Source organism: Pristiophorus japonicus, chromosome 26 (genome assembly GCF_044704955.1).
Source record: "Pristiophorus japonicus isolate sPriJap1 chromosome 26, sPriJap1.hap1, whole genome shotgun sequence".
Taxonomy (NCBI): Eukaryota; Metazoa; Chordata; class Chondrichthyes; family Pristiophoridae; genus Pristiophorus; species Pristiophorus japonicus.
In genome coordinates this window covers 5488758-5516061 of record NC_092002.1, presented here as the reverse complement: position 1 = coordinate 5516061, position 27304 = coordinate 5488758, and the positions used below count along the sequence as shown (strand labels likewise).

Sequence of the window (27304 nt, the reverse complement as noted above, 5' to 3'; positions counted from 1 at the left end):
TGTCGCCAGCCCAATTTTAAATTGCAAATGCTGTGCTGGGGAAGAAATTCCAAAGCCAGCCTACACCACCCCTAGGTTGAGGCGACTTTAAATAGACCTTATGCAAAAATGCAACACTTTTTGCAACGTGGAGAATTAAATCATTATAATGCACGCATATTTCCTACACACATATATATGTATATTTATATAATTAAATGCATGCACAACCAATAGATCCAATAACTTAAAAGTTTCCACCGCAGCAGCGATTGGCCAGCCCGCACGCCCATCAAAAGCTGACATGTCCCCGCCGGTCCCGGGGCCAAGCTGGAAGGCTGCCCGCGCGCGGCACGCTGGGAGTTGTAGTCTTCGCCGGGCCGCTGACAGTGGCGGCGGCGGGGGGCGGGGACTACAAGTCCCGGCGGGCGCCGCGGCTCTCCCCTGCGCATGTATCCACTTTGCCTGTAACAGCTGAGAGCCGGAGCGGTGACAATCCAGCCAGGGAGCCCTTGTTTATTTCAACGCGGAAGTGATGGCCCTTTAAATAGGGTTTTTGTGTTTTTTTTAAAGGGAGGGGAAGGGGGGAAGAATATTTTAGGAAAAAAATGCAAGCCAAAGCAAAGATTGAACGTGCAATTCCATAAAATGATCGCCCCCTTTTTGCACTGGGCTCTGCTGGAGATGCTTGCCAGAGAGATGGGGCGACAGCCCTGTGCTTAAGTACACTCAATGGCAAGCCCGATCTATGGATGCACAATCCAGCATTTTCTGCAATGGAGCCGTCGGGAATGAGTTGGACCCGATCCCCGGCAGCACAGGCTGCCACTTGCAATGGGGACCACCGACAGCCCGGCTCCGTTCCCCCTCCCCTTGCCCCGGGCAAGCTGCCTCTCCAGCCGCAGCCCCCTGCTCCCCCCGGCGCCCCCAGCCTGTGGACGGCGGTGTTCGACTACGAGTCGACGGCGGACGAGGAGCTGACCCTGCGGCGGGGCGAGCCGGTGGAGCTGCTGTCGCAGGACGCCACCGTGTCGGGCGACGAGGGCTGGTGGACGGGCAAGGTGCAGGGCAAGGTGGGCATCTTCCCCAGCAACTATGTCAGCAGCCGGCCGGATTGCAGCCCCCTGCCGCCGCTCATCGACTTCAGGGAGCTGCTGCTGGAGGAGATTATCGGGGTGGGAGGCTTCGGCAAGGTCTACAAGGGCATCTGGCGGAGGGACGAGGTGGCGGTCAAGGCGGCCAGGCAGGACCCTGACGAGGACGTCAGCGTCACCGCCGACAACGTGCGCAAAGAGGCCAAGCTCTTCGGCATGCTGAGGCATCCCAACATCATCTCGCTGAAGGGCGTCTGCCTCAAAGAGCCCAACCTGTGCCTGGTGATGGAGTACGCCCGAGGTGGGGCTCTGAACCGTGCCCTCTCCGGCAGGAAGGTCCCCCCACATGTCCTGGTCAACTGGGCGGTGCAGATCGCCAGAGGGATGAACTACCTCCACAATGAGGCGATCGTCCCGGTCATCCACCGGGACCTTAAATCCAGCAACAGTAAGTAGAGACAGTAGCAGTACCCTGGTTCAGTGATGGGCAAGGCGGCGATTTTAAGGACTTGCATTTCTATAGCGCCTTTCACGATCACCGGACGTCTCAAAGCGCCTTACAGCCAATGAAGTACTTTTGGAGTGTAGTCACTGTTGTAATGTGCGAAACGCGGCAGCCAATTTGCGCACAGCAAGCTCCCACACACAGCAACGTGATAATGACCAGATCATCTGTTTTAGTGATGTTGATTGAGGGATAAATATTGGCCCCAGGACACCGGGGAGAACTCCCCTGCTCTTCTTCGAAATAGTGCCGTGGGATATTGTGGACCTGAAAGGGCAGACGGGGCCTCGGTTTAACGTCTCACCCTAAAGACGGCACCTCCAACAGTGCAGCGCTCCCTCACTACTGCACCGGAGTGTCAGCCTGAATTTTTGTGCTCAAGTTCCAGGAGTGGAACTTGAACCCACAACCTGACTCAGAGGCGAGGGTGCTACACACTGAGTCACAGCTGACACAATAACTACAGAGACAAGGTATTTCTACCACAAGGTATTTCATTCAGCAGAGAGGTCAATAACCAGGGGGCACAGATTTAAAGTAATTGGGGGAGGTTTGGGGGGATTTGAGGGGAACTTTTTTTTATCCAGAGGGTGGTGGGGGTCTGGAACTCACTGCCTGAAAGGGTGGTAAAGGTAGAAACCTTCACTACATTTAAAAAGTAATTGGATCTGCACCTGAAGTGCCGTAACCTACAGGGCTACGGACCGAGAGCTGGAAAGTGGGATTGGGCTGGGTAGCTGTCTGTCGGTCGACGCGGACACGATGGGCCGAATGGCCTCCTTCCATGCTGTAAATTTCTCTGATTCTATACCAGTGTCCATCAGGCATTTCAAAAGGGACAACTTTAATATACCCAACTAACGGCCGGTGCGGACACGATGGGCCGAATGGCCTCCTTCCGTGCTGTAAATTTCTATGTTTAAGATTTAACAGTTTAGAAGTATAAGATAATTGGCAAAAGAACCAGAGGGAGAGATGAGGAGAAAGACTTTCACGCAGCGAGTTGCTGAGATCGGGAACGCGCTGCCTGAAAGGGCGGTGGAAGCTGATTCGATAGTAACTTTCAAACAGGGAATTGGATAAATACTTGTAAAGGAAAATATTGCAGGGCTGTGGGGGAAAGAGCAGGGGCAGCGGGACTAATGGGATAGTTCTTCATTGGAATAGTGGCCATGGGATCTTTTACGTCCACCTGAGAGAGCAGTTGGGACCTCGGTTTAACGTCTCATTCGAAAGACGGCACCTTGGCCAGAATTCTCTGCTGGAGAGATGAGCAATGGTGACTCTCCCTCAGCCTCAACAATGACCACATCACAAGCCGGAGTTCAGAGTCGCATCAGGCTGGCCTGTGAGGTCCTCTGAGTGTTGCGTTGAATTTTTCCATTTTTAAAGCGTTTGGAAGCAGATTCAATAGTAACTTTTAAAAAAGGAATTGGATAACTACTTAAAAAAGAAAAAATGTTCAGGGCTACGGGGAAAGAGCAGGGGGAGTGGGTCTAATTGGATTGCTCTCTCACCGAGCCGGCACAGGCAAGATGGGCCGAATGGCCTCCTCTGTGCTGCAACATTCCAGGATGTATTGAATTAATTTTCAAAACATTGTCCTGATGGCATTTGAACTCAAGACCTTTGCATTGCTAACCTACTACCATAACCACAACACTGCTACATATATCATATTACTCCTGCTGTAACCATTCTATCCCACCGCAGTCAACGAAAGTTCCAGTTCTGATCCTAGGCACGGCCAAAGCCGCTCTCTCACTGTCCAGTTACGCAGTAGGAATGCCCGAGAATGATCACCCTTCCCTGAAGGGGAACTAACTGACCTCCATTCCGAGCATCTTGTGCGCGATCTTGAAATAAACCCACATCCTAGCATATCGGAGTTCTGTGCAACTAGAAAGGAAATAGCACCTTTCACAGCCACCAGACGTCTCAAAGCGTTTTCCAGCCAATTAAGTACTTTTGGAATGTAGGAAACGCGGCAGCGCAACTTGTGCACAGTAAGCTCCCACAAACAGCAATGTGATAATGATCCAGATAATCTGTTTTAGTGATGTTGATTGATGGATAAATATTGGCCCCAGGACACCGGAGAGAACTCCCTGCTCTTCTTTGAATTAGTGGCCGTGGGGTCTTTTACATCCACCTGAGAGAGCAGACGGGGCCTCGGTTTAATGTCTCATCCGAAAGACGGCACCTCCGACAGTGCGGCGCTCCCTCAGCACTGCCCCTCCCGACAGTGCGGGGCTCCCTCAGCACTGCCCCTCCCGACAGTGCGGGGCTCCCTCAGCACTGCCCCTCCCGACAGTGCGGGGCTCCCTCAGCACTGCCCCTCCGACAGTGCGGCGCTCCCTCAGCACTGCCCCTCCGACAGTGCGGGGCTCCCTCAGCACTGCCCCTCCCGACAGTGCGGGGCTCCCTCAGCACTGCCCCTCCCGACAGTGCGGGGCTCCCTCAGCACTGCCCCTCCCGACAGTGCGGCGCTCCCTCAGCACTGCCCCTCCGACAGTCCGGTACTCCCTCAGCACTGCCCCTCCGACAGTGCGGGGCTCCCTCAGCACTGCCCCTCCGACAGTGTGGGGCTCCCTCAGCACTGCACTGGGAGCGTCAGCCTAGATTTTTTTGGGGCTCAAGTCCCTGGAGTGGGACTTGAACCCACAACTTTCTGACTCTGAGGCGTGTGTGCTGCCCACTGAACCATGGCTGAAGCTTTATAGTAGTTTCAAAACTAAATGATTTAGGCAGTTGGGTAGCTTGGTGTGTCAAGCGAGGAACTCGAGGCCTGAAAGACCAGGGCTGCAATCAAACCTGGTTTGGATCCCCCAGTGCTTCATGGTTCCAAGGAGGTGAAAATGATTTCCTGGAATGTAGAAGTTTACGGAGTGATTCAATTGAAGTTTTTTCAGATTTGAAACTGGATAGAAACTTTTTCCGCTGGTGGGGAACGTCTCGGACGAGGGGACATAATCAGAGCCAGGCCGTTCAGCAGACAAGTTAGCAAACACTTCTTCACACAAAGGGTGGTAAAAGTGTGGAACTCTCTCCCACAGAAAGCAGTCGATGCCAGTGCAATTAATAATGTTAAATCTGAGAGAAATTTTTTTTCTAGACCAGGAAATGGAGCCAAGGACGGAGTTAGGATCAGCCCTGATATCATTGAATGGCGGAACAGGCTCGAGGGACTGCATGGCCTCCTCCTGTTCCGATGTGGGGTGCGGTGGGGGGGGTGTGTGGGGAGAAGAAGCAGAAGGAGGAAGGGATTTTGCCCAGTGACACTCTTGACTTCAATAGAAATGAGGTTGAGCACTCCACCCAGTGGGAAGACATCTGACTGTAACAGCGGGCATTCAGACAGACGTCTGACCATACCATTGGGCATTCAGACAGACATCTCGTGGTACTCTACAGCTTTCTCTGTAGTTTTCATAAGAACATAAGAAATAGGAGCAGGAGTCGGCCATAAGGCCCCTCGAGCCTGCTCCGCCATTTAATAAGACCATGGCTGATCCGATCATGGACTCAGCTCCACTTCCCTGCCTGCTCCCCATAACTCTTTACGCCCTTATCGCTCAAAAATCTATCGACCTCCGCCTTAAATATATTCAATGACCCAGCCTCCACGGTTCTCTGGGGCAGAGAATTCCACAGATTTACAACCCTCTGAGAGAAGAAATTCCTCCTCATTTCCATTTTAAATGGGCGGCCCCTTATTCTGAGACTATGCCCCCCTAGTTTTAGTTTCCCCTATGAGTGGAAATATCGTGTCTGCATCCACCTTGTCGAGCCCCCTCATAATCTTGTAAGTTTCGATAAGATCACCTTTCATTCTTCTGAACTCCAATGAGTATAGGCCCAACCGATCTTCATAAGTCAACCCCCTCATCTCCGGAATCAATCGATTTCAGCACATTCGAATTTGCTTTGAAACACTGACAGAAGTGGCTTCCCGACTTGCTGCTCCGCGGGGTGTAAACCCCTGCTGGCTGCGTCCCCCAGGGTTTGTGTCGAGAGCTCCTGGATCCGATCAGGAACCTTAACCCTGACCCTAGCAGAGCGCCTCTACTCAGTTGCCATATTGCGAGCAATCCTGTTCTTCGGGTGATGGATCCGAGCCACTGGGTTAACAGAATCCCAAACTCACTCCGCACAGCATCCTGAGACAAGACATTCATCCTACCCATTCCAGCGGGATTCAAATACAGGTCTGAGTTAATGTAAAGTCCTATATATATATATATATATATATATATATATATATTCTTGGAATTATAATCAGATTGCATTGTATGTATGCAAGTTCTGAAATTCCTGCATTTTATGTCAAGGTATAGGCTCCCCTCATAGCCTCATCCTTCATCTGTACGGGAGATGTCTGGGGAAATAAGCTCGGATTGGTCACTCAACAAATTGTATTTGTACAGCACATTTACAAAGTATCACATCGAGTGTTACAGCCCAGGAACAGGCCACTGGGCCCCACCGCTCCGTGCCGGGGTTTATGCTCCACACCAACCCCCTCCCACCCCTCTCCATCTTCCGCCCCCGCCCCCCCCATCACCATATCCCTCTATTCTTTTCTCCCTCATGTGTTTATCCAGCTTCCCCTTAAATGCTTCGATACTATTCCCCTCAACCCCTCCCTGTGGCAGCGAGTTCCACATTCTCATCACTCTCTGGATAATGAAGTTTCTCCTGAATTCCCCATTGGGTTTATTAGTGATTGTCTGATATTTATAGTTCCTATTTCTGGTCTCCCCCACAAGTGGAAACATCTTCTCTATGTCCACCCTGTCAAACCCTTTCATAAGACTCTATCAGGTCGCCCCTCAGCCTTCCCTTTTCTAGAGACAAGAGTCCCAGACTGTTCAATCATTCCTGATGGGTATAACCTCACAGTTCTGGTATCTTTCCACTAAATCTTTTTTGCACCTCCTTTTTTAATAATACGGAGACCAGAACTGTTCACAGTCGTGTTGAAAAACATCTCCAGGGGCTTTACACAGGCTCATGAATAAAATGGATGCTGAGCAAAAAACTGAGAGGGGTGAATTTTGATTAGAGATAGGGAGGATAGAGGAACTGGAGAGGCTTAGGGAGGGAATTCCTGGGAGTGAGACCAAGGTGGAACATCAGTGAAAATATCCTCTCTGCATCCACCTTGTCGAGCCCCCTCATAATCTTATACGTTTCGATAAGATCACCTCTCATTCTTCTGAATTCCAATGAGTAGAGGCCCAACCTACTCAACCTTTCCTCATAAGTCAACCCCCTCGTCCCCAGAATCAACCGAGTGAACCTTCTCTGAACTGCCTGCAAAGCAAGTATATCCTTTCGTAAATATGGAAACCAAAACTGCACGCAGTATTACAGGTGTGGCCTCACCTTATATAGCTGTAGCAAGACTTCCCTGCTTTTATACTCCATCCCCTTTGCAATAAAGGCCAAGATACCATTGGCCTTCCTGATCACTTGCTGTACCTGCATACTATCCTTTTGTGTTTCATGCACAAGTACCCCCAGGTCCCGCTGTACTGCAGCACTTTGCAATCTTTCCCCATTTAAATAATAACTTGCTCTTTGATTTTTTTCTGCTAATGTGCATGACCTCACACTTTCCAACATTGTACTCCATCTGCTAAATTTTTGCCCACTTAGCCTGTCTATGTCATTTTGCAGACTTTTTGTGTCCTCCTCACATATTGCTTTTCTTCCCATCTTTGTATCGTCAGCAAACTTGGCTACGTTACACTCAGTCCCTTCGTCCAAGTCGTTAATATAGATTGTAAATAGTTGGGGTCCCAGCACTGATCCCTGCGGCACCCCACTAGTTACTGGTTGCCAACAAGAGAATGAACCATTTATCCCGACTCTCTGTTTTCTGTTAGTTAGCCAATCCTCTATCCATGCTAATATATTACCCCCAAACCCCTGAACTTTTAGCTTGTGCAGTAACCTTTTATGCGGCACCTTGTCAAATGCCTTCTGGAAATCCAAATATACCACATCCACTGGTTCCCCTTTATCCACCCTGTTCGTTACATCCTCAAAGAACTCCAGCAAATTTGTCAAACATGACTTCCCCTTCAGAAATCCATGCTGAATCTGCCTGACCAAATTTTGCTTTTCCAAATGTCCTGCTACTGTTTCTTTAATAATGGACTCCAACATTTTCCCAAACACAGATATTAGGCTAACTGGTCTATAGTTTCCTGCTTTTTGTCTGCCTCCTTTTTTAAGTAGGGGCGTTACATTTGCAGTTTTCCAATCTGCTGGGACCTCCCCAGAATCCAGTGTATTTTGGTAAATTACAACCAATGCATCCACTATCCCTGCCGATGTATAGTACACAATAATATATTGACTCAGTAAAAGCTGAATTTTTATATAATATTGAAATATAACCAAATCAACAATTGCATTGCTACAGCACCTTCAATGCAGTAAAATGTGCAAAGGTGCTTCACAAGAGTATTTTCAGACAAAATTTCACACGGAGTCACACAAGGAGATATCAGGACAGGTGGCCAAAAGCTTGGTAGGTTTAAAGGAGCGTCTTAAAGGAGGAAAGAGTGGTAGAGAGGCAGAGAGGTTTAGGGAGGGAGTTCCAGAGCTTGGGGCCCAGGCAACAGAAGGTATGGCCACCAATGGAGGAATGATGGAAATCAGGGATGTGGAAGAGGCCAGAATTGGAGGAGCGCAGACATCTCGGGGAGTTGTGAGGCTGGAGGAGATTACAGAGATAGGGAGGGGCGAGGCCATGGAGGGATTTGAAGATAAGGATGAGAATTTTGAAATCGAGGCATTGCTGAACTGGGAGCCAATGTAGGTCAGCGAACACAGGGGGTGATGGGTGAGCGGGACTCGGTGCAAGTTAGGACACGGGGCAGTGAGCACAGGGGGTGATGGGTGAGCGGGACTTGGTGCGAGTTAGGACACGGGGCAGTGAGCACAGGGGGTGATGGGTGAGCAGGACTCGGTGCGAGTTAGGACACGGGGCAGCGAGCACAAGGGGGCGATGGGTGAACGGGACTCGGTGCGAGTTAGGACACAGGGCAGTGAGCACAGGGGGTGATGGGTGAGTGGGACTTGGTGCGAGTTAGGACACGGGGCAGTGAGCACAGGGGGTGATGGGTGAGCGGGACTCGGTGCGAGTTAGGACACGGGGCAGTGAGCACAGGGGACGATGGGTGAGCGGGACTCGGTGCGAGTTAGGACACGGGGCAGTGAGCACAGGGGGTGATGGGTGAGTGGGACTTGGTGCGAGCTTGGACACGGGACAGCGAGCACAGGGAGCGATGGGTGAGCGGGACTCGGTGCGAGTTAGGACACGGGGCAGTGAGCACAGGGGGCGATGGGTGAGCGGGACTCGGTGCGAGTTAGGACATGGGGTAGCCAGCACACGGGGCGATGGGTGAGCGGGACTCAATGCGAGTTAGGACATGGGGTAGCCAGCACACGGGGCGATGGGTGAGCGGGACTCAATGCGAGTTAGGACATGTGGAAGCGAGCACAGGGGGTGATGGGTGAGTGGGACATGGGGCAGCAAGCACAGGGGGCGATGGGTGAGCGGGACTCGGTGCGAGTTAGGACACGGGGCAGTAAGCACAGGGGGTGATGGGTGAGCGAGACTCGGTGCGAGTGTATGTGTTAAAAATACACAGCAGAATTAATAGCCCAGTAAATGAGTGTGTTTTTAGTGACTATTTCCTGCCTTTCAGCTGATGCCATTAGGTGGGTCTCAGCCCCCTTCATCCCAGACTCTGCAGTGTCGAATCCAGGCCGGTGTCTGGGGCAAGGGTATCGTTTCCTGTTGTATAACAGCACATTGTTTGATCTTACTGGCCTGGAAACCTCACGTGCCTGTCCCGTAGTGCCGCTGACTATCGGGACATACAGAACAGAAGGAGGCCATTCGGCCCATCGTGCCTGTGCCGGCTCTGTGACAGAGCGATCCAATCAGTCCCACTCCCCCCATAGCCCTGCAAATATTTCCTTTTCAAGTATTGACCAAATCCCTTCTGAAAGTTACTATTGAATCTGCTCCCACCGCCCTTTCAGGCAGCGCGTTCCCGATCACAACAACTTGCTGCTTTATAATAAAAAGGTCTCCTCATTTTCCCCTCTGGTTCTTTTGACAATTAACTCAAATCTGTGTCTTCTGGTTACCAATGCTCCAGCCAGTGGAAAGGGTTTCTTTAATTTCTTTAACATGCCAATTAAAATTGGCTAACTCTGAGGTATTCTACTTCCTGGCAAACCTCAGTGCAGACACAGTCTTGGGTCCAACAGTGACTGGCGACAAACTGAAGGTGGACAAGTCCAATATCGAAACAGACATGATAAAAATCTCAGAATTGGGGAATCGTGTACCCATACTATATTGTGGCTCAGTGGGCTGCACACTCGCCTGAGTCCGAAGGTTGTGGGTTCAAGTCCCACTCTAGGGACTTGAGCACGTAAATCTAGGCTGACACTCCCAGTGCAGTGCTGAGGGAGCGCCGCACTGTCGGAAGGGCAGTACTGAGGGAAGTGCCGCACTGTCGGAGGGGCAGTAATGAGGGAGCGCCGCACTGTCGCAGGGGCAGTGCTGAGGGAGCGCCGCACTGTTGGAGGTGCCGTCATTCGGATGAAACATTAAACCGAGGCCCTGTATGCCCTCTCAGGTGAATGTAAAAGATCCCATGGCACTATTTTGAAGAAGAGCAGGGGAGTTATCCCCGGTGTCCTGGGGCCAATATTTATCCCTCAATCAACATAACAAAAACAGATGATCGGGTCATTATCACATTGCTGTTTGTGGGAGCTTGCTGTGCACAAAGTGGTTGCCGTGTTTCCCACATTACAAGTGACTGCACTCCATTGTAAAGCGATTTGGGATACCTGTGGCTGTGAAAGGCACTATGTAAATGCAAATCTTTCATTCTAATAGGAAACGAATTGTCCAGCAATGCTTTGAATGTTTGCACACAGTCTCCACTTGAAATATGCCCTCATGGAATCTCCGAGCCCTTTTGTTGCAGGGCAATCATCTTTAATTCTCAATGCAAGAGACCCAAGCCACACATTAGCCAGTTTTATTGTCTTGTTTTTATAAGCTTTCATCATTTGCAGCATCATTTGCCCTGCAGGTAGCTACAGAACGTTTCAGGGGAGCTGTGTTTGGTTCTATATGGACGATAATTTATCCCCCAAATTTTTTAAATTTTCTTTAAATGGAACACTTGACAGTGATCTCCCTCTCGCACAGCTTGAAACCCGATATTTCAAATGTTTACACACAAGCAATTGCCTCCTGCCAAATGTCCCGAGCTACAACACTGCTCATCGCCATCTCGTTCATTGGCCCCTACTGCAGTGCTCTCACAAAATAAAAGACTTGCATTTCTATAGCGCCTGTCACGATCACTGGACATCGCAAAGCTCTTTACAGCCAATGAAGTATTTTTGGAGTGTAGTCACTTGGAATGTGGGAAATGCGGCAGCCAATTTGCACACAGCAATGTGATAATGACCTGATCATCGGTTTTTTAGTGATGTTGTTTGAGGGATAAATATTGGCCCCAGAACACCGGGGAGAACGCCTCTGCTCTCTGTCGAAATAGTGCCATGGAATCTTTTACATCCACCTGAGGGAGCAGACGGGGCCTCAGTTTAACGTTTCATCCGAAAGATGGCACCTCTGACAGTGCGGCACTCCCTCGGCACCACCCCTCCGCCAGTGCGGCGCTCCCTCGGCACCGCCCCTCCGACAGTGCAGCGCTCCCTCGGCACCGCCCCTCCGACAGTGCGGCGCTCCCTCGGCACTGCACTGGGAGTGTTAGCCAAGATTTATGTGCTCAAGTCCCTGGAGTGGGACTTGAACCCACAACCTCCTGACTCAGAGGCGAGAGTGCTGCCCACTGAGCCACGGCTGACACTCTGGATCTGACGACATCTCTTCATTTGTGATGGTTGCCGCAGTTCATTGGCTGATGCAGAACAACCTTCCACCAGGCACACTTATCGCACGATTGGCTTTAATGTTTGTCAGAAAACAGAAACACACCGCAACTGAGCTTCCCACAGCAACAATAATTAACGTCTAATTGCTAATTAGCTGGGGAACAGTTTCCCATGAGGAATGCACCTTGGTAAGAGTTGAAGGTCAGGTTAAACACTTCTCCTTAATGCAGGACAGTTTTACATAAGACAGTTCCTTTATGCTTAATACTTCCCTGGTTATTATCGCGCATGGTGCATTACATGGTATATAATGGCATCTTCTTTGACTTACCATCAGCAAATGGGCAGCACTCTCGTCTCTGAGTCAGAAGGTCATGGGTTCAAGTCCCACTGTAGAGACTTGAGCACAAATTCCAGGCCAACGCTCCCCAGTGCAGTGCTGAGGGAGCGCCGCACTGCCAGAGGTGCTCTGATGAGACATTAAACCGAGGCCCCGTCTGCCCTCTCAGGTGGACGTACAATATTCTAGGGCACTATGCGAAGAAGAGCAGGGGATTTATCCCCGGTGTCCTGAGGCCAATATTTATCCCTCAACCAACATCATTAAAAGGTAGATTATTTGGTCATTATCTCTTTGCTGTTTGTGGGAGCTTGCTGTGCGCAAATTGGCTGCTGCATTTCCTGCACTTCAAAAGTACTTCATTGGTTATAAATACCTTTGGGACGTCTGGTGCTCATGAAACAGGACGCATCACTACAAAACAAAGCACATGATTTTGTCCTTGTACAAGACCCGGGTTAGACCTCAGTTGGGAGACTGTGTCCAGTATTGGTCTCCTCATGTGACGGGAAATATTGAGGCTTTGGAAAGAACATAAGAATTAGGAGCAGGAGTTGGCCATTCGGCCCCTCGAGCCTGCTCCGCCATTCAGTGAGATCGCGGCTGATCTTCGACCTCAACTCCACTTTCCTGCCCGATCCCCATATCCCTCGATTCCCTTAATATCCAAAAACCTATCGATCTCAGCCTTGAATATACTCAACGACTGAGTCTCCACAGCCCTCTGGGGCAGAGAATTCCAAAGATTCACCACCCTCTGAGTGAAGAGATTTCTCCTCATCTCAGTCCTAAATGGACGACCCCTTATCCTGAGACTGTGACCCCTGGTTCTAGACTCCCCAGCCCGGGGGAAACAACCTCCCTGCATCTACCCTGTCAAGCCCCCTCAGAATCTTATATGTTTCAATGAGATCACCTCTCATTCTTCGAAACTCCAGAGAATATCGGCCTAGTCTACTCAATCTCTCCTCATAGGACAATCCCCCCCCATCCCAGGAATCAGTCTGATGAACCTTCGTTGCACTCCCTCCATGGCAAGTATATCCTTCCTTAGGTAAGGAGACCAGAACTGTACACAATACTCCAGGTGAGGTCTCACCAGGGCCTTGTATAATTGCTGTAAACGACTTTACTCTTATACTCAAATCTTAGTTACCCAGATAGGCTCAAAGAGCTGGGTTTGTATATTTTAGAAAAATATAGACTCTGCAGATGATGTGATTGAGGTTTATAAAGTTAAGAAGGGACTGGATTGTGTTAATGTGGATGAACTGGCTGGGTTTGGAAGGACCAGGGGGTCACGGTTACAGCTAATGTAAGGTCAGGACCAGGTGAGATGTAAGGAGGTGGGTCTTTTCCTAGAGAATAGGATCTCTGGAACGGTCTGCCGTCTCGGGCGGTGGACGCAGACTCGCTGAATTCCTTCGAGCGAGAGCTAGACCTGTTTCTGCCTGAGTCCATGATCGGATCAGCCACGATCGTATTAAATGGCGGAGCAGGCTCGAGGAGCCGTATGGCCTACTTCTGCTCCTATTTCTTATGTTCTTATGTACTGCAGGGAATTCAGGGGCAGAGTGATTTCCTGGACTAGTTTCCATTGCCTAAAGGGGGTCGGAGAGGGATTTTCCAGATATTTCTACCCCCCCCCCCCCCCGCCCCAAATTGGTGTCACGCCAGAGCACAAAAATCTAGGCTGACACTCCCAGTGCAGTACTGAGGGAGTGCCGCGCTGTCGGAGGGGCTGTGCTGAGGGAGCGCCGCACTGTCGGAGGGGCAGTGCTGAGGGAGTGCCGCACTGTCGGAGGGGCAGTACTGAGGGAGTGCCGCACTGTCGGAGGGGCAGTGCTGATGGAGTGCCGCACTGTCGGAGGGGCAGTGCTGAGGGAGTGCCACACTGTCGGAGGGGCCGTACTGAGGGAGTGCCGCACTGCCAGATACACCGCTTTGAGTACTATTGAGGGGGATGACTCATCAGGGGAGGGCAGCAGCAGCCAAGTTCATGGCACCGTGGCTGGCTCTGCTGCACAGGAGGGCAGGAAAAAGAGTGGGAGAGCGATAGTGATAGGGGATTCAAATGTAAGGGGAATAGATAGACGTTTCTGTGGCCGCAACCGAGACTCCAGGATGGTATGTTGCCTCCCTGGTGCAAGGGTCAAGGATGTCTCGGAGCGGGTGCAGGACATTCTGAAATGGGAGGGAGAACAGCCAGTTGTCGTGGTGCATATAGGTACCAACGACATAGGTAAAAAAAGGGATGAGGTACTACGAGACGAATTTAAGGAGCTAGGAGCGAAATTAAAAAGTAGGACCTCAAAAGTAGTAATCTCGGGATTGCTACCAGTGCCACGTGCTAGTCAGAGTAGGAATCGCAGGATAGCTCAGATGAATACGTGGCTTGAACAGTGGTGCAGCAGGGAGGGATTCAAATTCCTGGGGCATTGGAACTGGTCCTGGGGGAGGTGGGACCAGTACAAACTGGATGGTCTGCACCTAGGCAGGTCCGGAACCAATGTCTGAGGAGGAGTGTTTGCTAGTGCTGTTGGGGAGGAGTTAAACTAATATGGCAGGGGAATGGGAACCAATGCAGGGAGACGGAGGGAAACAGAATGGAGACAAAAGCAAAATACAGAAAGGAGATGAGTAAAAGAGAAACCCAAGGCAAAAAAGAAAAAGGGCCATTTTGCAGCAAAATTCTAAAGGGTAAAAGTGTATTAAAAAGACAAACCTGAAGGCTCTATGCCTCAATGTGAGGAGTATCCGGAATAAGGTGGACGAATTAACTGTGCAGATAGCAGTTAACGGGTATGATGTGATTGGCATCACGGAGCCATGGCTCCAGGGTGACCAAGGCTGGAAACTCAACATCCAGGGGTATTCAACATTTAGGAAGGATAGACAGAAAGGAAAAGGAGGCGGGGTGGCGTTGCTGGTTAAAGAGGAAATTAATGCAATTGTAAGGAAAGACATTAGTTTGGATGATGTGGAATCTGTATGGGTGGAGCTACGGAACACCAAAGGGCAGAAAACGCTAGTGGGAGTTGTGTACAGGCCACCAAATAATAGTAGTGATGTTGGGGAGGGCAACAAGTAGACAAGTCCCCTGGTCCTGATGAAATGCATCCCAGGGTAGACAAGTCCCCATGTCCTAATGAAATGCATCCCAGGGTATTAAAAGAGATGGCGGAAGTTATAGCAGATGCATTTGTTATAATCTACCAAAATTCTCTGGACTCTGGGGAGGTACCATTGGATTGGAAAGCAGCTAATGTAACGCCTCTGTTTAAAAAAGGGGGCAGACAAAAGGCAGGTAACTATAGGCTGGTTAGTTTAACATCTGTAATGGGGAAAATGCTTGAAGCTATCATTAAGGAAGAAATAGCGGGACATCTAGATAGGAATAGTGCAATCAATAGTGCAAGCAACATGGATTCATGAAAGGGAAATCATGTTTAACTAATTTACTGGAATTCTTTGAGGATATAACGTGCATGGTGGATAGAGGTGTACCGATGGATGTGGTGTATTTAGATTTCCAAAAGGCATTCGATAAGGTGCCACACAAAAGATTAATGCTGAAGATAAAGGTACGTGGAGTCAGAGGAAATGTATTAGCATGGATAGAGAATTGGCTGGCGAACAGAAGGCAGAGAGTCGGGATAAATGGGTCTTTTTCGGGTTGGAAATCAGTGGTCAGTAGTGTGCCACAGGGATCGGTGCTGGGACCACAACTGTTTACAATATACATAGATGATCTGGAAGTGGGGACAGAGTGTAGTGTAAAAAAATTTGCAGATGACACAAAGATTAGTGGGAAAGCGGGTTGTGTAGAGGACACAGAGGCTGTAAAGAGATTTAGATAGGTTAAGCGAATGGGCTAAGGTTTGGCAGATGGAATACAATGTCAGAAAGTGTGAGGTCATCCACCTTGGGGGGAAAAAAAAACAGTAAAAGGGAATATTATTTGAATGGGGAGAAATTATAACATGCTGCGGTGCAGAGGGACCTGGGGGTCCTTGTGCATGAAACTCTTTGAGTCTACCTACAAAACATAAAACATTAAACCGTGCCACCCGACCTGGGTGACACACCAGACATTTACAAGGCCCTTTTTTTCCTTTTTTCCCAAAAAGTTAGTTTGCAGGTGCAACAGGTAATCAGGAAGGCGAATGGAATGTTGGCCTTCATTGCGAGAGGGATGGAGTACAAAAGCAGGGAGGTCCTGCTGCAACTGTACAGGGTATTGGTGAGGCCGCACCTGGAGTACTGCGTGCAGTTTTGGTCACCTTTCTTAAGGAAGGATATACTAGCTTTGGAGGGGGTACAGAGACAATTCACTAGGCTGATTCTGGAGATGAGGGGGTTACCTTATGATGATAGATTGAGCAGATTGGGTCTTTACTCGTTGGAGTTCAGAAGGATGAGGGGTGATCTTATAGAAACATTTAAAATAATGAAAGAGATAGACAAGATAGAGGCAGAGAGATTGTTTCCACTGGTCGGGGAGACTAGAACTAGGGGGCACAGCCTCAAAATACGGGGGAGCCAATTTAAAACTGAGTTGAGAAGGAATTTCTTCTCCCAGAGGGTTGTGAATCTGTGGAATTCTCTGCCCAAGGAAGCAGTTGAGGCTAGCTCATTGAATGTAGTCAAATCACAGATAGATAGATTTTTAACCAAGAAGGGAATTGAGGGTTACGGGGAGCGGGCGGGTAAGTGGAGCTGAGTCCACGGCCAGATCAGCCATGATCTTGTTGAATGGCGGAGCAGGCTCGAGGGGCTAGATGGCCTACTCCTGTTCCTAATTCTTATTATGTTCTTATCAAACAGGAAATTAGGGGTGCATGCAATAAAAGTGCTGCAGTTATCATGGGTGACTTTAATATGCATATAGATTGGGCTAACCAAACTGGAAACAATACGGTGGAGGAGGATTTCCTGGAGTGAAAAAGAGATGGTTTTCTACACCAATATGTCGAGGAACCAACTAGAGGGGAGGCCATCTTAGATTGGGTGTTGTGTAATGAGAGAGGATTAATTAGCAATCTCGTTGTGCGAGGCCCCTTGGGGAAGAGTGACCATAATATGGTGGAATTCTACATTAGGATGGAGAATGAAACAGTTAATTCAGAGACCATGGTCCAGAACTTAAAGAAGGGTAACCTTTTGAAGGTATGAGGCATGAATTGGCTTGGATAGATTGGTGAATGATTCTTAAGGGGTTGACAGTGGATGGGCAATGACAGACATTTAGAGACCGCATGGATGAACTACAGCAATTGTACATCCCTGTCTGGCGTAAAAATAAAAAAGGGAAGGTGGCTCAACCGTGGCTATCGAGGGAAATCAGGGATAGTATTAAAGCCAAGGAAGTGCATATAAATTGGCCAGAAATAGCAGCGAACCCGGAGACAGGGAGAAATTTAGAACTCAGCAGAGGAAGACAAAGGGTTTGATTAGGGCAGGGAAAATAGAGTACGAGAGGAAGCTTGCAGGGAACATTAAGACGGACTGCAAAAGCTTCTATAGATATGTAAAGAGAAAAAGGGTAGTAAAGACAAATGTAGGTCCCCTGCAGTCAGAATCAGGGGAAGTCATAACTGGGAACAAAGAAATGGCAGACCAATTGAACAAGTACTTTGGTTCGGTATTCACTAAGGAGGACACAAACAACCTTCCGGATATAAAAAGGGGTCAGAGGGTCTAGTAAGAAGGAGGAACTGAGGGAAATCTTTATTAGTCGGGAAATTGTGTTGGGGAAATTGATGGGATTGAAGGCCGATAAATCCCCAGGGCCTGATGGTCTGCATCCCAGAGTACTTAAAGAGGTGGCCTTGGAAATAGCGGATGCATTGACAGTCATTTTCCAACATTCCATAGACTCTGGATCAGTTCCTATGGAGTGGAGGGTAGCCAATGTAACCCCACTTTTTAAAAACGAGGGAGAGAGAAAACAGGGAATTATAGACCGGTCAGCCTGACATCGGTAGTGGGTGAAATGATGGAATCAATTATTAAGGATGTCATAGCAGCGCATTTGGAAAGAGGTGACATGATAGGTCCAAGTCAGCATGGATTTGTGAAAGGGAAATCATGCTGGACAAATCTTCTGGAATTTTTTGAGGCTGTTTCCAGTAGAGTAGACAAGGGGAAACCAGTTGATGTGGTGTATTTGGACTTTCAGAAGGCTTTCGACAAGGTCCCACACAAGAGATTAATGTGCAAAGTTAAAGCACATGAGATTGGGGGTAGTGTGCTGACGTGGATTGAGAACTGGTTGGGAGACAGGAAGCAAAGAGTAGGAGTAAATGGGTACTTTTCAGAATGGCAGGCAGTGACTAGTGGGGTACCGCAAGGTTCTGTGCTGGGGCCCCAGCTGTTTACATTGTACATGATTGATTTAGACGAGGGGATTAAATGTAGTATCTCCAAATTTGCGGATGACACTAAGTTGGCTGGCAGTGTGAGCTGCGAGGAGGATGCTATGAGGCTGCAGAGTGACTTGGATAGGTTAGGTGAGTTGTACAGGGCTTTGGTGAGGCCACACCTGGAGTATTGTGTACAGTTTTGATCTCCTAACTTGATGAAGGACATTCTTGCTATTGAGGGAGTGCAGCGAAGGTTCACCAGACTGATTTCCGGGATGGTGGGACTGACATATCAAGAAAGACTGGATCAACTGGGCTTGTATTCACTGGAATTCAGAAGAATGAGAGGGGATCTCATAGAAACGTTTAAAATTCTGACGGGTTTAGACAGGTTAGATGCAGGAAGAATGTTCCCAATGTTGGGGAAGTCCAGAACCAGGGGTCACAGTCTAAGGATAAGGGGTAAGCCATTTAGGACCGAGTTGAGGAGAAACTTCTTCACCCAGAGAGTGGTGAACCTGTGGAATTCTCTACCACAGAAAGTTGTTGAGGCCAATTCACTAAATATATTCAAAAAGGAGTTGGATGTAGTCCTTACTACTAGGGGGATCAAGGGGTATGGCGAGAAAGCAGGAATGGGGTACTGAAGTTGCATGTTCAGCCATGAACTCATTGAATGGCGGTGCAGGCTCAAAGGGCCAAATGGCCTACTCCTGCACCTATTTTCTATGTTTCTAATTGCTGAGGGAGCGCTGCATTGTCGGAGGTGCCGTCTTTCGGATGAGACGTTAAACCGAGGACCTGTCTGCCCTCTTACGTGGACAAATAATATTCCACGGCACTATTTGAAGAAGAGCAGGGGAATTCTCCCTGGTGTCCTGGGGCCAATATTCATCCCTCAACCAGCATCACTAAAAAGCAGATTATCTGGGTCATTATCACATTGCTGTTAATGGGAGCTTGCTGTGCGCAAATTGGCTGCTGCGTTTCCTACATTACCAAAGTGACTACACTCCAAAAAGTACTTCATTGGCTGTAAAGCGCTTTGGGACGTCCGGTGGTCATGACAGGCGCTATAGAAATGCAAATCTTTCATTCTGATGTTTTGCCTCTCCCAGGAGATCGCGTGTGTGGGTTAGACGTGTCTGTATTTTGATGCACAAGGATACGGGACACTGGAGGGACCATCATTTTCACGTTCATATGCTGCAGGAGATAGGCTACTAGCCAGACAAATGTTTGTGGAGAGTTGTAAATGGCAGCTACGGAACGCATACTGGCCATGCAGTGGGTTAAAATAATTAGACATGCATTTGTATAGCGCCTTCACGACCTCCGGATGCCTCACAGCGCATTACAGCCAGTGAAGTACTTTTGGAGTGTAGTCACTGTTGTAGTGTGGGAAACGCGGCAGCCAACTTGCGCACAGCAAGCTCCCACACACAGCAATATGGTAATAACATAAGAACATAAGAAATAGGAGCAGGAGTCGGCCATACGGCCCCTCGAGCTTGCTCCGCCATTTAATACGATCGTGGCTGATCCAATCATGGACTCGGGTCCACTTCCCTGCCCGCTCCCCATAACCCCTTACCCCCTTATCGGTTAAGAAACTGTCTATCTCTGTCTTAAATATATTCAATGTCCCAGCTTCCACAGCTCTCTGAGGCAGCGAATTCCACAGATTTACAACCCTCCGAGAGAAGAAATTTCTCCTCATCTCAGTTTTAAATGAGCGGCCCCTTATTCTAAGATTACGCCCCCTAGTTCTAGTCTCCCCCATCAGTGGAAACATCCTCTCTGCATCCCCCTCATAATCTTACATGATTCGATGACCCAGATCATCTGTTTTAGTGATGTTGATTGAGGGATAAATATTGGCTCCAGAACACCGGGGAGAACTCCCCTGCTCTTCTTCGAAATAGTGCCATGGGATCTTTTACATCCACCTGAGAGCCCTCGGTTTGACATCACATCCGAAAGACGTGACCTTGACCAGAATTCTCTGCAGGAGAGACGAGCAAATGGTGACTCTCCCTCGGCCCCAACAATGACCACATTACCCGCCGAGTTCAGCGTAGGAACACGCGGGCGGTGAGGTCAGACACCTGCGAGGCTCAACATTATATTTCCCGAGCATTCCGCTGAATTGTTCCATTTTTGAAGAGTTTTGCGTTCGCGCAAAGTGATAAGTTGACTCAATTCCATGGGGGAGAGTGCGAATTTCACAGTGGGGGCAGGCTGGTATTCACGTAAATTAAAACTGTTAATTCAATGCATCATGAATTAATATTCCCCCCCCCCCCTCCCCCCCAGAAAGTGATGACAGTGTGTGACTGAATCCCGCATGTGCTCATACTCCGACCTGTGAGAGAAGGTTTTCACACATGTGGTGGATGCATCCAAACACACACACTGTCTCTGCTGTTCATGAATATCCAGTGCAGCCCCTGGTGCGATTCACAGATTCAGGAAGGGTGTTGCATCTCTCCTTGCTTTCAGTTTTTCTCTTCTGTCTCTTCCCCCGCACGGCTGGGGTGGAGCCGTTGACCCGAGTTACAGACACAACCACTGATCCCAGAACTCAGTCCCACCATGTACAACAGCGCCATGTGGTAGCAGATTTGCTACACGCTTAGTTAGTGAGGGACTGCGTGCGAGTGTGTGTCCATGTGTGTCTGCGAGTGTGTGTGTGTGTGTGCGCGTGCCTGTCTGTGTCTGTGCCAGTGCATGCGTGCGCGTGTGTCTGTGTTCATGTGCGTCTGCGAGTGTGTGTGTGTGTGTGTGTGTGTGCGCGTGCCTGTCTGTGTCTGTGCCAGTGCATGCGTGCGCGTGTGTCTGTGTTCATGTGCGTCTGCGAGTGTGCCCGTGTGTGTGTCAGCGAGCGTGCCTCTCTGTGTGTGCCAGTGTGTGTGTGTGTGCGTGTGCGCATGTATGTGCGCATGTATGTGCCTGTGCGCGTACCTGTGTGTGCATGTACGCATGTGTGCATCTGTGCGCCTATGTCCATGTGTCATGTACGCGTGTGTGTCTTGTACGTGTGTATGTCCACCTAAGAACTAATTTTAAGAGTGGAAGCAAGTCTTCCTCGATTCCGAGGGACTGCCTATAATGACGATGTATCTGTCGCGCACACGCAAGTGAAACCAACGGGGAGAACAACAGCAATTAGCGGTGGGCGGGTGAGAATATTACCCCTGAACAGTAAATGCTCGGGACGGTTTGATGAATCCCAATGGTTCAGGCAGCTGCCGCGCTCCAGGGTTTCGGCCACTGGTCTGTGAGCTGGGAGAGGACCCAGAGTTAATGTACACGTTCGGCACTCCCTTAAAAACATATTTCAAAGTTGAATGTGACACTGTGACTGTGCTTAATGACATTGGGTTTCAGATTATGGCCATTCTGCGGTTAGTAAATGAACCCTGAATCGGTGACAGAGAGTTGAAACTCAGACCACTGTTTAGATGAGACGTTAAACCGAGGCCCCGTCTGCTCTATCAGATGGACATAAAAGATCCCTTGGCTGCTATCTCGAAGGGCAGGGGAGTTCTCCCCGGTGTCCTGGCCAGTATTCATCACTTGATCAACAGCAAAAGTACAAGAACTGGTCATTAATCTCCATGCTGTCTGTGGGACCCTGCCCGTGCAGACTGGCTGACACAGAAGAGATGATGCACACCGAACGTGGGTCCCCATGTGGAGCAAGCACATGTTCTCCTGTGTCAGCCATGGCCCAGTGGGCAGCACTATCGCCTCTGGGTCAGAAGGTCGTGGGTTCAAGTCCCACTCCAGAGACTCAAACTCCATATCCAGGCGAACACTCCCAGTACAGTGCTGAGGGAGCGCTGCACTGTTGGAGGTGCCTTCTTCCAGATGAGATGTTAAACCGAGTCCCCGTCTGCCCTCTCAGGTGGACGTAAAAGATCCCATGGTCACTATTTTGCAGGGGAGTTCTCTTCGGTGTCCTAAGGTCAATATTTATCCCTCAATTAATATCACTGTTAGAGGGGCAGAACTGAGGGAGTGCCGCACTGTCGGAGGGGCAGTACTGAGGGAGTGCCGCACTGTCGGAGTGGCAGCGCTGAGGGAGTGCCGCACTGTCGGAGGGGCAGCGCTGAGGGAGTGCCGCACTGTCGGAGTGGCAGTGCTGAGAGAGCGCCGCACTGTCATCTTTCAGATGAGGTGTTAAACCGAGGCCCCGTCTGCCCCCTCAGGTGGGCATAAAATATTCCATGGAACTATTTTGAAGAGCAGGGGAGTTATCCGCAATATTTATCCCTAATGAACAATCGCTAAAAAACAGATGATCTGGCCATTATCACATTGCTGTTTGTGGGAGCTTGCTGTGCGCAAATTGGCTGCTGCGTTTCCCACATTACAACAGTGACTACACTCCAAAAGTACCTCATTGGCTGTAATGCGCTTTGGGTCAACCCGAGGTCGTGAAAGGCACTATGTAAATGCAGTCTTTTAGATACAGACGCCATTTATTAATATAAGGCCGGGTATTAATATTTCTACCTTATTTTAATCCTTACGTAACTGAATAAACAACAACAAACTGTATTTATATAGCGCCTTTAACATAGTGAAACGTCCCAAGGTGCTTCACAGGAGTATTATGCGATAAAAAATTTGACACCGAGCCGCATAAGTAGAAATTAGGGCAGGTGACCAAAAGCTTGGTCAAAGAGGGAGGTTTTAAGGAGCATCTTGAAGGAGGAGAGAGGCGGAGAGGTTTAGGGAGGGAGTTCCAGAGCTTGGGGCCCAGGCAACAGAAGGCACGGCCACCGATGGTGGAGCGATTATAATCAGGGATTCTCAGGAGGGCAGAATTGGAGGAGCGCAGACATCTCGGGGGGTGGGGGGGGGGGGGGGGGAAGCGGCTGGAAACAGGCACAGCGAGGGTTTAAAATGTTATCTAACTTAATTTGCTGGCTTACAGCTGTATTGATTTTGATCAGCTAAGTGAGTAATGTCAATGGAGCTGCCTGCGATACTGACACTTGTAACTTCATATTAATAATGAAACATTAAACAGCTCGCTCACTCATCAGGCTGAAATCCAGACCCATCGCTCCATCTCCGACTGTAACACATTCCTTCCCAGGACCTGAGAGCTGTGAAACCATCCCTAACCCTGTTGGGTAAGGGTATTGAGGGATAAGGAGTAAAGGCCCGAAAATGGTGTTGAAATACAGAACAGCCATGATCTGATTGAATGGTGGAACATAAGAAATAGGAGCAGGAGTCGGCCATTCGGCCCCTCGAGCCTGCTCCGCCATTCAATAAGATCATGGCTGATCTGATCTTGGCCTCAGCTCCACTTCCCCGCCTGCTCCCCATAATCCTCGACTCTCTTATCGCTCAAAAATCTGTCTATCTCCACCTTGAATATATTCAATGACCCAGCCTCCACAGCTCTCTGGGGCAGAGAATTCCACAGATTCACAACCCTCAGAGAGAAGAAATTCCTCCTCATTTCAGTCTGAAATGGACGACCCCTTATTCTGAAACTATGCCCCCTCGTTCTAGATTCCCCCACGAGGGGAAACATCCTCTCTGCATCTACCTTGTCCAGCCCCTTCAGTATCTTATATGTTTCAATAAGATCACCTCTCATTCTTTTAAACTCCAATGAGTACAGACCCAACCTGCTCAACCTTTCCTCATAAGATAACCCCTTCATCTCAGGAACGGACACACTGTCTTTCGGATGAGACATTAAACCGAGGCCCCGTCTGCGCTTTCAGGTGGACGTAAAAGATCCCACAGCACTATTTCGAAGAAGAAGAGCAGGGGAATTATCCCCGGTGTCCTGGGGCCAATATTTATCCCTCAATCAACATAACAAAAAACAGATGATCTGGTCATTATCACATTGCTGTGTGTGGGAGCTTGCTGTGCGCAAATTGGCTGCCACGTTTCCCACATTACAACAGTGACTACACTCCAAAAGTACTTCATTGGCTGTGAAGCTCTTTGGGACGTCCAGTGGTCGTGAAAGGCGCTATAGAAATGCAAGTCTTCCTTTTTTTTTGAGGGGCTGAATGGTCTCCTCCTGTTCCTTGTTAAAATCAGTAGATTTTTAAAACCCAAGGTTAGTTTCCCATCATTGCTACTTGGGTAATTTATCTCACCCTCCCTGCTACCTTTTCATAGAACCATAGAAATTTACAGCACGGAAGGAGGCCATTCGGCCCATCATGCCCGTGCCGGCCGACCAATCCCACTTTCCAGCTCTGGGTCCGTAGCCCTGTAGGTTACAGCACTTCAGGTGCACATCCAGGTACTTTTTAAATGTGGTGAGGGTTTCTGCCTCTACCACCCTTTCAGGCAGTGAGTTCCAGACCCCCACCACCCTCTGGGTGACAAAATATCCCCTCAAATCCCCTCTAAACTGTCTACCAATTACTTTAAATCTATGCCCCCTGGTTGTTGACCCCTCTGCTCATGGAAATAGGTCCTTCCTATCCACTCTGTCCAGGCCCTTCATAATTTTATACACCTCAATAAGATCTCCCCTCAGCCTCCTCCATTCGAAAGAAAAACAACCCCAGCCTGTCCAATCTTTCCTCATAGCTAAAAGTCTCCAGTCCAGGCAACATCAACGTAAATCTCCTCTGTACCCTCTCTAGTGCAATCACATCTTTCCTGTAATGTGGTGACCAGAACTGCACACAGTTTCAGTGTGGAAGGGGAGGATGTATCAGTGGGTCTACCGACCCACACATTTGCAGGCATGGTGTAGCAGAGATTGGAAAAGACCGGGGGAATATTAATAAGAGTTGGAATCAGTTGTACAATGAAAGGATGTGTGCGATAAGAGCTTAGGGCCTGTCTATAAACACGGTGTTGTATAATGATGTGTAACGTACATTGTTCATGGTAGTTCCTGACCTCTGACTGAAGTTGAGAGAGGATAATGTGTGACTGTCACAACATGGAAAGGCAATCGATGAGAGAAATTAAAGAGATGTTATCTGTGAAAAGATATATTGCCTAATAGGCGGTGCAACGAAGGTTCACTAGACTGATCCCTGGGATGAGAGGGCTGTCCTCTGAGGAGAGATTGAGTAGATTGGGCCTATACTCTCAGGAGTTTGGAAGACTGAGAGGTGATCGCATTGAAACAGACAAAATTCTGAGGGGGATTGACAGGGTAGATGCAGGGAGGATGTTTCCCCCCCGGGCTGGGGAGTCTAGAACCAGGGGTCACACAGTCTCAGGATAAGGGGTCGGCCATTTAGGACTGAGATGAGGAGAAGTTTCTTCACTCAGAGGGGGGTGAATCTTTGGAATTCTCTGCCCCAGAGGGCTGTGAGGGCTCAGTCCTTGAGTATATTCAAGGCTGTGATCGAGAGATTTTTGGTGTCAAGGGGAGTCGAAGGTTATGGGGATCGGGCGGGAAAGTGGAGTTGAGGTCGAAGATCAGCCATGATCTCATTGAATGGCGGAGCAGGCTTGAGGGGCCGAATGGCCGACTCCTGCTCCTAATTCTTATGTTGTCATATAGAATGACCTACCGGAAAACAGTGATTGAAGCAAAATCGGCAATAGTGGGAAGAGTCTGGAGAAATTGGAGGAGAATGGGGCAAAGTGGTTTCTCAGAGTTGGCACAGGTGCAGTTGGGCTGAATGGCCTCCTGCTCTGCTGCTAAAGTCGATGAGGGATTCAGATGGTATAAATAGAACCAGTAGTTTATTTTATTGCTGTTCCCCTCCCGAGCATCTGTCTGAGGCTAAACCAGACTGCTCGCAACCTAGGTGTCATATTTGACCCTGAAATGAGTTTCCGGCCACATATCCACGGCATAACTACAACCGCCTATTTCCACCTCCGTAACATCACCCGCCTCCACCCACTGCCTCAGCTCATCCGCTGCTGAAGCCCTCATCCGTGCTTTTTTTTACCTCTAGACTTGACTACTCCAACACACTCTTGGCTGGCCTCCCACATTCCACCCTACGTAAACTTGGTGATCCAAAACTTGGCTGCCCCGTATCCTAACTCGCACCGAGTCCCGCTCACCCATCACCCCCTGTGCTCACTGCCCCGTATCCTAACTCGCACCGAGTCCCGCTCACCCATCACCCCCTATGCTCACTGCCCCGTGTCCTAACTCGCACCGAGTCCCGCTCACCCATCACCCCCTGTGCTCACTGCCCCGTGTCCTAACTCGCACCGAGTCCCGCTCACCCATCGCCCCCTGTGCTCGCTGCCTCATGTCCTAACTCACACCGAGTCCCGCTCACCCATCACCCCCTGTGCTCGCTGCCCCGTGTCCTAACTCGCACCGAGTCCCGCTCACCCATCGCCCCCTGTGCTCGCTGCCTCATGTCCTAACTCACACCGAGTCCCGCTCACCCATCACCCCCTATGCTCACTGCCCCGTGTCCTAACTCGCACCGAGTCCCGCTCACCCATCACCCCCTGTGCTCGCTGCCTCATGTCCTAACTCACACCGCGTCCCGCTCGCCCATCACCTCCTGTGCTCGCTGCCCCGTGTCCTAACTCGCACCGAGTCCCGCTCACCCATCACCCCCTATGCTCACTGCCCCGTGTCCTAACTCGCACTGAGTCCCGCTCGCCCATCACACTCTGTGCTCGCTGACCGACAGTTAAGCAACACCTCGATTTAAAAATTCTCATCCTTGTTTACAAATCCCTCCATGGCCCTCGCCCCTCCCTATCTCTGTAATCTCCTCCAGCCCCACAACCCCCTGAGATGTCTGCGCTCCTCTAATTCTGCCCTCTTCAGCATCCCTGATTATAATCGCTCAACCATCGTTGGCCGTGCCTTCTGCTGCCTGGGCCCCAAGCTCTGGAACTCCCTCCCTAAACCTTCCACCTCTCTATCTCTCTCTCCTCCTTCAAGATGCACCTTAAAGCCCACCTCTTTCATTTGCCCTAATTTCTTCTTATCTGGCTCGGTGTCAAATTAATTTTCTTTGTTTCCTGTAACAAGCACCGTGGGACATTTTACTAGGTACACGCTGTCTGAATACGACTAGTTTTGTTGCTGAAGACACCGGCACTTTAATTGCCCCCAGAACCTTTGGAGTAAAAGTGC

General features: G+C 49.5%; 1 protein-coding gene across 1 annotated transcript in view; it reads left to right on the top strand.

Moving 5' to 3' along the window:
* The first annotated feature begins 600 nt into the window (after window positions 1–600).
* Window positions 601–27304, top strand: part of map3k10 (mitogen-activated protein kinase kinase kinase 10) — a 77170-nt gene continuing 50466 nt past the window's right edge. Inside the window, exon 1 of the mRNA XM_070867571.1 lies at window positions 601–1521. Within this exon, the coding sequence (XP_070723672.1) occupies window positions 732–1521 (790 nt within the window). The 5' untranslated portion in view covers window positions 601–731. The remainder of the gene's footprint in view (window positions 1522–27304) is intronic.